Source organism: Carassius carassius, chromosome 22 (genome assembly GCF_963082965.1).
Source record: "Carassius carassius chromosome 22, fCarCar2.1, whole genome shotgun sequence".
In the NCBI taxonomy this organism is placed as follows: Eukaryota; Metazoa; Chordata; class Actinopteri; order Cypriniformes; family Cyprinidae; genus Carassius; species Carassius carassius.
Window position 1 is genome coordinate 28,698,932 of NC_081776.1, and position 12,480 is coordinate 28,711,411.

Consider the following 12,480-nt stretch of genomic DNA (forward strand, 5'->3'; position numbering starts at 1 on the left):
GGTAGTGCTTGACTCTGGAGTGTCAATGGTGACTTGACCTGACTCTGGAGTGTCAACGGTGACTTGACCTGACTCTGGAGGGTCAACGGTGACTTGACCTGACTCTGGAGGGTCAACGGTGATTTGACCTGATTCTGGAGGGTCAACGGGAACCTGACTCGACTCTGGAGGGGCAGCGGGAACCTGACTCGACTCTGGAGGGTCAACTGTGGCTGTCATCTTGTGCAGATGCGCTGGACAAGCGGCCATCTTGTGCCATGACTCTGGGCCGGCTACCACCTTGTCTCAACATTTTGAAACCGTAAACATGTCAGGCTAAACGATTTAAATAAACAATTTAATTATTCTTAAATTAAGTGCCAGTCGCTTCAGTGAGCCTAACCCTGCAGCTCAATAATCAAAAACATACATCAAAACAATTTCTGTAAAAATAAATGTAAAAGTGGATCAATGAAAAATGCAGTCATTAAACCTGCAGCTCAAAATGTTTTTGAAGACAAGCTCACTTTCTACACATTCCTCTTTCAGTCCAAGTTATGATGCAGAATTGCTCACCTTTCCTGGATTAAGTTTGGAATGGGGAGGTACAAGGATATGTGCACATACACATAAGGACAGAGAAAGTGCAAGTGTGCCACACACACACAAACACAGTCTTTCTCCGTACACTCAAACAGTGGCAAAGACACCTGAGATCCAGCAGTTTGTTTTTTAATTGTCATGATTTTGAACAGATGTAAACAATGGCCATTTTTGGGGGGATTTGAAACCGTGACTTTTCCAAACCATTGTATACCATGCAGTTATCGTCCCATGCCTAGTTTGTAGATGTGAATTTCACTAAGATTGAAATGGCCATTAACAGTTACTAAACAAGCTGCAAAACTGCTGCATGTTCTAGACATAACTTCTGACAGAACTTCATGAGCTAGCAGCATAGAATCTAGCAGGACACCCTTAGCATCTTAGCTAGTGTCCAAAATTAACACAGCTTTGGCAAGTGTATGAAAAGGGTTTTACTTGCCAAATGGCCAAGAACTTATAAATTCGAACAATGCATGGTTGTGAGAATGTGATATTGGTTATTGTGATCATCAGATTTCGAAGGTTATGATGTAATTATAAAAATGTATGATCAAGTACATATGCAATATACAAGTGAGGTGTGACACAGTATGCACTGAAACACAAGAAACTCAAGTCTCAGAGTGATTCAGTTTGCAGTAAATGCTTTTCCACATGAACTCATCTCTACCAGCGCTGTAAGTTTGGGTCACTTAAACATGGATTTGATAATTAAAAATGCTCCAAACATCTTCAAAATATTTATAAACAATTCTCATTATAAACGTATGAAGCATCAATAACTTTTAAGGTTGTTTGTGGTTTTCTAAAATATTAATATTGAATTACATTATATTTCTATACTTTATGAAATACTAAAAACTCTATTTTTAAAGATTTAAAGCAAATATATTAAGAAAGCCATAAATATTAGTATTCATAATGTTAATGTAAATATTTTTGTACTATTTGTAATTAAGATTTTTATTTTTCAAATATGTACAGACTAGTGTTGTCACGATACCAAAATTATTGTTTCGATACCGATACCTAGTCAAGAATTGCGATTTCGATACTTTTTCGATACTTTTCCTGAAAAGGGAAAATACACCCTCAAATATCATTGATGTGCTTTATTTTAAAACCCGGACAACATTCTAATCATATAACACACTAATAAATGAACATATGAACAGTAGATATATTAAACATTTGAACAAAATATGAAATATAAAACTATAAAAAATAAAATAGAGCAATGATATTCAAGGTAAAGAAAGAATAAATTTAGCAGCATTATCTCAGTTATCATAAGAAACATAAGAGTAATAAATTTATCTTGATTCTGAACTTTAAGCTGAGCTTTAATGAGCATCATCTTTTTCTTTCTTTTTCCGGCGGCCACAGTATCACTTGTGCTCGCACAAGCAGCCTAGTGATGCACGGGTCGGGTTTTTTTTCAACCCGCAGGTCCCGCTTTTATGAAATTATTTGGCCCGCCCCAGCCCGCAAATAAAGTTACATTTCTTTACCCACCCCGACCCGCGCATCGGGGACATCACGGAAGATACATTGCTACTAGACTCATATTTCTTGTTCACTGAAGTTCCTCCCTCCACAGTAGCGCACGAACTCGGCACTATTAGCAGCGCATGCGCAGCTTGTGAACAGCTCTGTGAACTGTTTCATCCTGTCAAAGAGTTACTCAAGATGTGACGGAGCATGTGATTTGTTGAATGTAGTGAACCCATACGCCCTTCACTGAACGAGATCGAGTGATCTTCTCGTTCGTGAACAAGTTTAATGAACTGATACATCTCGTTCATGAATGAAATGAATGAGTATTGAGAGTGAGGAGTTGTCGTCATAGCACAGAGCCCCTCCCCTCGATATCACAGTCGCCGCCATGTTGGCAGGACACCGGCGGCGAAACAGGATTGTTTACATGTGTTGTTAACTCTATAGTGGAGGAGGTTTTTGCAATTCTGCACTGTTTTAGCATGCCTGGAAGTTACTGCTGCGTTAAAAACTGCTCCAGTACCTCACACCTAAGGGGAGTTGTGGTCTAATGGTTAGAGAGTCAGACTCCCAATCGAAAGGTTGTGAGTTCGAGCCTTGGGCCGGCAGGAATTGTGGGAGGGGGGAGTGCATGTACATTTCTCTCTCCACCCTCAGTACCATGACTGAGGTGTCCTTGAGCAAGGCATCGAACCCCCAACTGCTCCCCGGGCTCCCCGGCATCTCACGAACGAGATGCTCCCCGGGCGCTGCAGCATAAATGGCTGCCCACTGCTCCGGGTGTGTGTTCACAGTGTGTGTGTGTGTTCACTGCTCTGTGTGTGTGCACTTTGGATGGGTTAAAAGGCTAAAGCTGTGTATGTTTAGTTATAATTTGATTTTAGCCCAATGACACATATTGTACCAGGTTTTTGTGTTGGGGGCTGCAAAGTGGATAAACCAGTTCTGAGTTGGCTAGGGTAGTTAAATGTGTGATTGCAAGATGTAAATGTCCTGGTTAGATTAAAGCCATTAACAGCGTGAATGCAAGGTGACTTACATCGTAAACAATATAATTCACAATGTCCATATGTGTGCACGAAGGTAAATGGTCCAGGTCTCTGTGGCGCTGCAGGGAGCTCGTATGGGTCGATATTTTGGATGCCTGAGAGCTTCTCCAAATACCGCTGTTTTGCGCTTGGTCTGAGCTTGTTCCTGTAAAGTTCCCTTTCTTTCGCCTTATCTTTCTCCTTATCTTTCTGCATTGCTTTACTTTGTTCTTTTCTTTCTCGTATTCGTAGATCCGTCTCTGTTCCGCCGACATAATGCGCAAAAATTAAAGAGCTCTGGAATGTTTAGTCGCGCCTCTGTGAATTTCTGAAGGCGTTGCCCCTGGCAACCGATAGCGTGTCCTACCATCATGGCCGATCGGCTCAGACCCCTCCCAAATCAACCCAATTCAGCACGTGACTCCTCACTCTCAATACAGGGTCAGTGAGCCAAGCATGTAAATCTCGATCAGCAATCAGCAGATACAAAGCGCAGTTATAGGTGCTGTGCAGATACGCTCTTTTTCATATTTAACATACAGAACATAACTCCACGTTTAATCCCCGATTAAAGCTGAAGTAGGTAACTTTTGTAAAAATGTATTTGTGAAACCTGTCATTATGTCCCGACAGTAGAATATGAGACGCATAATCTGTGAAAAAATCAAGCTCCTCTGGCTCCTCCCAGTGGTCCTGTTACCATTTGCAGAAATTCATCCGCTCCCGGTATGAAACAACCAATCAGAACTGCGGTCCGTAACTTTTTTTGTGTTCAATATTTACAAATTGTATATAATAAGCGAGTACACCATGAATCCATTTTCCAAACCGTGTTTTTAGCCTGTCCTGAATCACTAGGGTACATCTAAAATAAGTGTTTATATTCTGACTATTTTAGATTGCTTCAGGGGTACCGCGGCGGAGTAACCCGGTACCTTTGTGATTCTTCATAGACATAAACAGAGAGAAGTAGCTCCGGCTACAATGTTCTTCCGCAAGACGCAAGCAGTTCTGTTTATTAACCGCTAGAGCGTCAAAAGTTACGGACTGCAGCTTTAATGTGAATATTATATATGAACTGTCTGACCAAACAATTAAAATGTTAATTATGCAAGAAAACCTTGTGCTTTGTTCATCTGAACAACTTATTTAAACTATTTAATGCGATTATGCACACATTTTAGGAAAGCCAAATCAGTTTAGTAAAGCCACTAATGCAGCCATCTCGCTCTAGTGCTTTTTTGCTGCTTGCATGAGGAGAAAAACACAGATGCCCATAGGGAGGCACTGGAAGTGTGCGTTGCACACACCAACATGAAATACGTCTCTTACAAATCTGGAACGCAGCCATTCTTTGAAGTATCGATACTAATAAATTTAGGAATCATGACGTTTTTAATTTCCGAGAATCGGGATACTTTTGAAGTATTGGTGCACCGTGCAACACTAGTACAGACTCACTATTAATTGGTTGCCTAATGTGCTGAAACTGACTATGGGTGTTTTCACATATAGTTTGTTTTAAAAGAACCAAACCCAGTTCACTTAAAGAGAACCAGAAAGTGAACCAGCTGAAAGGGACCTCAGTCCTTATGGTGTTCACAGTATAGTGGACTCAAAAGAGAACCTGGTCCTTTTCTCAGTCTTATTCAGGAGTGAAGTGATCTCAGGATCTTTTTTTGTTCACATCACAAACAACTTCATAAGACCTCAGACCCCAGCTTTCTGTGCAGCAGTGGAACACTGGAATCTGACCTACTTTGAAATTTTGGAAGAGGAAGTGGACAGGGAAGGGGCTGAGGAAGAGCTTTATCCAGAGCATTAACAACACATTTCAGTCAAAGTTAAAAGGGAACATTATCTGTAAAGTTAATTCAACTTGATTTTTTATCAGATAAGATATTCTAATGTTTCTTTGCTCCTAATATCCAGAAGCACTTTCTATAAACTTTTTGTCAACACTGCCTTGTAAATTGTACTAATATATTGACTTTGATACTGAATTGCTACATTATATTTCTCAGTAACTCTTTAATAGTTCCTGTATCAAATGAAGGCCCGCATCTTGAAATATGAAATGTGCTGTGATTGGTTAGCTGGGCCAGTGTGTTGTGATTGACAGCACTCGGCGGCTGGTCAGGAAATGTCATGCCCTTACCATAGCCGCCTGCTGCAAGTTTTAGTGTAAATATTGTGTCAAAATCAAATCATTTTGAACGTGATTTTAAACCCGGATGATTGTAACCACTCAAAGTTCGTCTGCCTTGTGAAAGCTACTGTATCTCTTGACATTGTAATAACACTCGTTGCCTTCTCTAGTGCAGCTCAACCATGTTTCGTCTCATTTGTTGGTATTCATGATATAAAAAAATCCCAGAAAATATGCCAAAGTAGTCCAAATGAGTAATTCGTTGTAGTTTGTAGTTCAGTGATTTCTGTTAAATAAAATATCTCCTGTTGAATTTGACTTAGAGCTTTGTAATGTTGCAGATCTTTTTTATGTTCAAACAGCAAAATTACAGACTAACTAAAGTTGAAAAAGGGGAAAAGCATAATAAAATGAACTTTTATTAAATTGATGTTAAATTGTGTTTCATGATTTCAATTAATTAGACATGTTTTTGATTAATATTTATTAATTTAACAATTAAAACAGAGTCTAGAAAAATGTTAAATGTAACTTGGGGGAAAAAAATAAAATGGGCCCCAAGTAAGGTGCACTTTTGGGTCCCTTTAGGTGGGAGGCAGGGTGGCAACCTTATTAAAAGTTGAGGAAAAATATGCCACTATAACAAATGGAGTTAAGCACGAAAATGCCTTCAAATCATCCAGAAATTAAAAAATTATATTATAAATATTAGATATAGTAATTTGCAGCCAGAAGGGATCCAGCCTGACCAGTCAAATGACTGTTAACTGATGCTGAGCTCTGAGGATGTCTTCATATAAGCTCATTAGTATCAATGAGGCTTGTGTGAATAGCATATGTTTCTATGCTCCTACCTCCTCAGCGCATTGCTTGCTCTTCTTTAAAATAATATTAACAGATTTTCAGTACACAAACAAGCTAATTGCACATATTCATAAAGTCTGTATTGTCTCTGTGAATATTCAACATTTGACCCAACTGACAAGATCACAATGACAACAAATTGTGCCCAATACTTTTTATTGAATTATCAGTTCAATAACACATAATGTGATATACAGAACAAACAAACTAAAGTGATGTGGACTGTTGCTGTATGTTTTTGTAGGTTGTCTGGCTGTATGGTGACAGAGGAAGGATTTTCTTATGTGTCTTCAGCTCTGACTTCACACCCCTCACATTTGAGAGAGCTGGATCTAAGCTATAATCACCCTGGAGATTCAGGAATCAAGCAGCTCTCTGAAAAACTGGACAAATTCAAGTTTGTTGAGTATGCTAACTGAACAAATTCTAGTATTTCAGAAATTTATGAAGAGATTTAGGTTTTATTGTTGAAATTTTCAGTGTCTCTGGGTATGTCTATATGAATCTACGAGGTCTTAGAGGCTCCAACGATCCAACAAATTTAAAGAGCACTAGTCTGAGCAGTAAAACCTTAACTAGGCTAGCTCAGACAAAACAAATTAACAACAAAACATTACTTTAACTCTTTTCCGAACTGGCTACAAAACTGGTGTATCAGGATATTTATCATATTGTGACTTTACCGGTGATACACAGCTTTACTAGCAACCAAGCCATGTACTCTAGCAACTGCACAGCCACACCCTAGCAACCATGTTGTGTACCTTAGCAACCACATAGCAACCAACCAGAACATGTTATCAACTGTATAGCAACCACTCTGAACACATTATCAACTGCAAAGCAACCACATCACGTACCTTAGCAAACATATAGCAACTCCCTAGCAACCACCCTTGTACCTTGTATAGTAACTGTATAGCAACAGCAATTTGTTCACTGACTGAATGTGACTGTGTTTGTTTTTTAGTTTTAATCATGGAGGAGAATCCAGGATTACAGCAGGACTAAACAAATGTATGTCTAAACACACACTCTCTCTCTCACACACACCTCTCTCTCTCTCTCTCTCTCTCTCTCACACACACACACACACACAGCTGTAGTGATTGTTGTTGTTCTAAAAGTCACCGTTTTTGTGTTCAGATGCCTTTTTTCTCACACTGGATCCAAACACAGCAAGCACTGATCTCATTCTGTCTGAGGAGAACAGAAAGGTGGCACGTGTGAGAGAGAAACAGTCATATCCTGATCATCCAGACAGATTTAATAAGTTTCATCAGGTGTTGTGTAGAGAGTGTGTGCGTGGACGCTGTTACTGGGAGATTGAGTGGAGTGGAGATTATGCTGTGTTTATATCAGTGTCATATAAGAGCATCAACAGTAAGGGAGATGAGGAGTGTCTGTTTGGAAGTAATGATCAGTCCTGGAGTTTGATCTGCTTTCCTGACAGTTACTCATTCACTCACAATAACATAGAGACTGATCTCATTGTAGAGTCTATCATCAGGAGAATAGGAGTGTTTGTGGATGAAAGTGCAGGAACTCTGTCCTTCTACAGCGTCTCTGAAACAATGAGCCTCATCCACACAGTCCAGACCACATTCACTCAGCCGCTCTATCCTGGGTTTGGTTTTTTTTCTTATGGATCATCAGTGAAACTGTGTTGACGAATCAGAAGAGATTGACAAGAGATTCTACCCATAATGCTTTGAGCTGCATGATAAATCAATAACAGTGAGATGTTAGTCTCTTCATGACAATAATACTGTGGCTGACTTTGTCATTGAAATAACAGTCAGAATAAATGTGTCAGAAATCCTCATATAGACAGTAAGATCAGTGTGTGTGTCTTCATTTGTGTTTTTATTTTAGTTTGTATTATTTCTATCAAACTTTATTTTCAACTGAAAAGTTCTTCATGGACCATGTTTGTGAAAAGTACATGTAATACATTTTTCTCTGTTTTTTTTTCTTCATAAATAATAAAACATGAGAAATGAACTTGAGATCAGAATTGAATTGATGTTTGTATCATGAATATAATCAATTCCTCACAAGAGGAGAGTTTCTGACATTATAAAATAAAACATTCATCATAGCATTTAATAAAATATATTGTAACTACAGAAAAGCTGTACTCAATTATTATGGGATCTCTTTCATCTGTGATTTTATTTACTTTTTATTTACTGTTTTTTATTTACCTAAATGTGTAAAAATGTGATAAAATATGTATAATATTTGCTGAGTTGATTTATTATAATGACTGAAATTATTTGTATTATAACAAACCAATCAAGAAATATCTTATGATTATAATAATATCATTGTACTCTTAAATAAAATGTATGCATGTATTAATATTTATCATATACGTTTTAATGTAATAAAAAAAATGTTATACCAGTATAAAAAAACGAATTGCAATAATTATTTTACACTTAAAATGAAAAGTTAGTATGTATTACTGAAATAAAATGATTTAGGCTATTACTATTATATAAATTACTACAAATATGATAATAAATAAATAAATATTATGATAATAATAATAACAAAAATACCAATAATTATAATTATGATTGTATTATAACACTTAAACAAATCAATATAAAACTTAATGCAATAATATTACGTCAATATTAATAAATAGGAAAGTCAGAAGAAAATACCCTCCTGCCCCCTATGAGTTATGACCCCAGGTGTTAAATTGACACGACTGATGTCCTGTTCCTGTTTCCTTTATATTTTTGAACCCAGGTGTCAAATTGAAAACCTCTGAACTCTTGTTCCCTTTCAGTCGGTCACATTCTGTTACATCAAAAAGCGACTGATGAATGGGGTCTCGCTTGAGAGCCCAATCACCTTCGAGTGGTAACAAAACGAGCCAATGGTACACAGTGTACCTTGGTCTGTGGGACTTGCATCGCGAGCTCCGCCCCACTGTGCGGGTATATAATGAGCAGCACGAGCATATCGCACTCAAGCTTTCGCTTGCTTCTTTCACAAGAGTGTTCACAAGTGAGTCAGCTGGTGTTGGTGTGACGGCGCAATTCAGCGGTTCATCTGAGCTTCCTGCATTCAGCTCCCACGTTCTCCTGAGCACTTCAGCACCACTGAAAGACCACTACCCTTGTGTTTCTGGGTGCGGTTGATATATGGCTCCTCGTGACGGCCACGGTCGCTGTGTCAAGTGTCTGGGCTTTCAGCACGTTGAGACTGCGTTTGTGGATGACTCATGTTCTCATTGCGGGGACAGATCAAGACTCGATTACCTTAAAAGGTATAGAGTCCCCTCAGCCACACCCCGTTCTAGCTCCTCTTCTCAGAAGAGGGCTACTTCGGCTGGTGGCCAGGGTGATCTGAGGGTTACCGTGTGGACTTCCCCGACGAGCCAAGCTCCTCAAGCCATACCGCCCTCACAAACACCGCAGCCGGTTGAGTTTCCGGATGAGTTTGCTGGACCCTCTCAGACTCCTGACATCTCATTCGAGGCTCGGGAGGAAGACCTAATGTCGATCGCCGCATCACAAGGTCGGCTTGAATCTTCGGGAGATGAGGATTCGGCTGCGTTGCCTCCCTCGGGAGTGCCAGCGTTGCCCGAGTCTGATCCCGAGCTGACGGTCGTGCTTTCCCGGGCAGCTGAGAGCATCGGGCTTGAGTAAATCCTCCACCCTGTCTCGAGTGCTCGAGGCTGGATGATTGGTTCCTGGGGGCTGCTCGTGCTGATCGCCAGCACCCTCCACTGGTTCCTTTCTTTCTGGAGGTACACCAGGAAGTAACCAGTTCATGGAAGGCACCTTTAACTGCCTGAAACCATTCTGGTGCTTCCTCTGCCTTCACTGCCCTCGATGGCGGAGCAGCCAAGGGGTATGCTGAGATACCCCCAGTGGAGCGCTCTTTTGCGATGCAACTGTGTTCTCAAATCACCTCCGCATGGCATGGTGGTCCCAAGCTTCCCTCCAAGGCCTGTAAGTTCTCATCCATGCTTGTGGCCAAGGCTTACATAGCTGCGGGTCAGGCCACTTCTGCCCTTCATGCCATGGCCACGCCTTTGAGCCAATGTGCTCACGGCAGTAGTCTCGCCCCGGGGAATGGAGACTCCACCCCCAGTTGGTTCAGCTGATTTCGGAAAACACTTTGGAGATGCTCAGGTAGACCTGTTTGGCTCTCCAGAAAATTCCCACTGCCAGTTGTTTTACTCCCTGACCGAGGGCACCGTGGGCACGGACACTCTGGCGCACAGCTGGCCACAGGGCCTGCGCAAGTAGGCGTTTCCCCCAGTGAGCCTTATTGCACAGACGTTGTGCAAGATCAGGGAAGACGAGGAGCAGGTCCTCATGTTTGTGCCTTTTTGGCCCGGCCGGACCTGGTTCCCCGAACTTGTACTCCTCGTGACAGCCCCTCCCTGGCCAATTCTTCTGAGGAAAGAGCTTCTGTCTGCGGTGTTCACGTCGTGAAGACCCCTGGAGATGCCCGATCGGGTCAGTGCTTTCCTTTCTTCAGGAAGGGTTGGAACAAAGGCTGTCTCCTTCCACCCTGAAGGTCTATGTGGCCGCCATTTCGGCTTACCATGACCCTGTTGATGGTAGGTCTCTTGGGAAGCAGGATCTGGTCATCAGGTTCAATTTTGGGGTGAAGTATCCCTTTAAGTGAAAAAGGAGCAACTTTATATATATATATATATATATATATATATATATATATATATATATATATATATATATATATATATATATATATATATATATATATATATATATATATATGCTGTACAGACCAAAAGTTTGGAAACATTACTATTTTTAATGTTTTTGAAAGAAGTTTCTTCTGCTCATCAAGCCTGCATTTATTTGATCAAAAATACAGAAAAACAGTAATATTGTGAAATATTATTACAACTTAAAAAAATAGTTTTCTATTTGAATATACTTTAAAAAAAATAATTTATTCCTGTGATGCAAAGCTGAATTTTCAGCATCATTACTCCAGCCTTCAGTGTCACATGTAACATCTAGTCTATCACATGATCATTTAGAAATCATTCTAATATTCTGATTTATTATGAGTGTTGGAAACAATTCTGCTGTCTAATATATTTGATGAATAAAAGGTTCAAAAGAACTGCATTTATTCAAAATAAAAAAAAAATTCTAATAATATATATTCTAATAATATATTTTCTTTACTATCACTTTTTATCAATTTAACACATCCTTGCTGAATAAAAGTATTGATTTTATTTAAAAAGAAAAAAAAAATTACTGACCCCAAATTACTGACCAGTAGTGTATATTGTTATTAGAAAATATTTATATTTTAAAAACAAATTTTCTTTTTTTTCTTTTTTTTTTTCTTTTTATTCATCAAAGTATCCTAAAATAGTATAATGTTCTGAAAAAATATTAAGCAGCAAAACTGTTTCCAACTTTGATAATGAATCATCATATTAGAATGATTTCTAAAGGATCATGTGATAATGATCCTAAAAATTCAGCTTTGCATCACAGAAATAAATGATAATTTAAAGTATAATAAATTTAAAAACAATTATTTTAAATTGTAATAATATATCACAATATTAATTTTTTTTTACATTTACATTTTTACTCTTGTAAAGAGTATAGATGCATTTCATCTATAGCCTTTTGTACTTTCAAGAGACCAAATCACTAAGAAAGAGAGTACAGCAAGAAAATAAATGTTTATAATACATACAGATTTCTGAAATCTGTTTTGTAAACAACTGGGAAAGTTTTTAAATATTTTTTAATTTGTTTTTATATTTGTTCAGATAGCAAATGACACAATTCACATTTTGTTTGTTTTGTTGTATTTTTTTAAACTCCTCCATAGGTTTATGTCAATTCTCGTATGGGAAAGGAGCATAATGATCACAATACCTATTCATTTAAGGAAATGAATAAACATTTGACTTAACTTTTTTATTATTTTGACAAACCTCCATTACAAATGATTTTCCTTGGGGTGTTTATCTACAGAATCTTTTTCAACACAACGACTTTAAACATTAATGAATGTTATCAGTTACTACCGCCATCTTCTTTGACTCTTCTTTGAATAAAGCAACATCTCTGGTGTACGTAAACATCTTCAATGTGTGGATGTGCTAAATATCTTTGTTTTCTCAACTTCAGTCATATTTGTTAGATCTATTGCAAACACATTTGAGAACGATGATGTTTTTTGTAAAGGTTCTAAAAGAAAACAAATCTAATATAATCTTTACATAAGAATTATCTTTGCGCAAAACAAATTGACTAAAAATCAATAAATTACAAAATGCTAAATTGTATACAGCATTTGGCCAAAGAGAATTTTAGCTTTGAGCAC

The 12,480-nt window shown here is 38.5% G+C and overlaps 2 protein-coding genes across 2 annotated transcripts in view; both read left to right on the plus strand.

Annotated features, from left to right (window-relative positions):
* The window catches only part of LOC132099202 (NACHT, LRR and PYD domains-containing protein 3-like), a 37,902-nt gene extending 30,094 nt beyond the window's left edge, over positions 1-7,808 (plus strand). Inside the window, exons 5-8 of the mRNA XM_059505654.1 lie at positions 6,368-6,520; positions 6,861-6,881; positions 7,094-7,140; positions 7,270-7,808. Coding sequence (XP_059361637.1) covers positions 6,368-6,520; positions 6,861-6,881; positions 7,094-7,140; positions 7,270-7,793 — 745 coding nt within the window. The 3' untranslated portion in view covers positions 7,794-7,808. The remainder of the gene's footprint in view (positions 1-6,367; positions 6,521-6,860; positions 6,882-7,093; positions 7,141-7,269) is intronic.
* The window catches only part of LOC132099196 (tripartite motif-containing protein 16-like), a 332,267-nt gene extending 324,002 nt beyond the window's left edge, over positions 1-8,265 (plus strand). Inside the window, exon 7 of the mRNA XM_059505647.1 lies at positions 7,922-8,265. The gene's annotated coding sequence lies outside the window, so the exon portion shown is untranslated. The remainder of the gene's footprint in view (positions 1-7,921) is intronic.
* Positions 8,266-12,480: the final 4,215 nt, after the last annotated feature.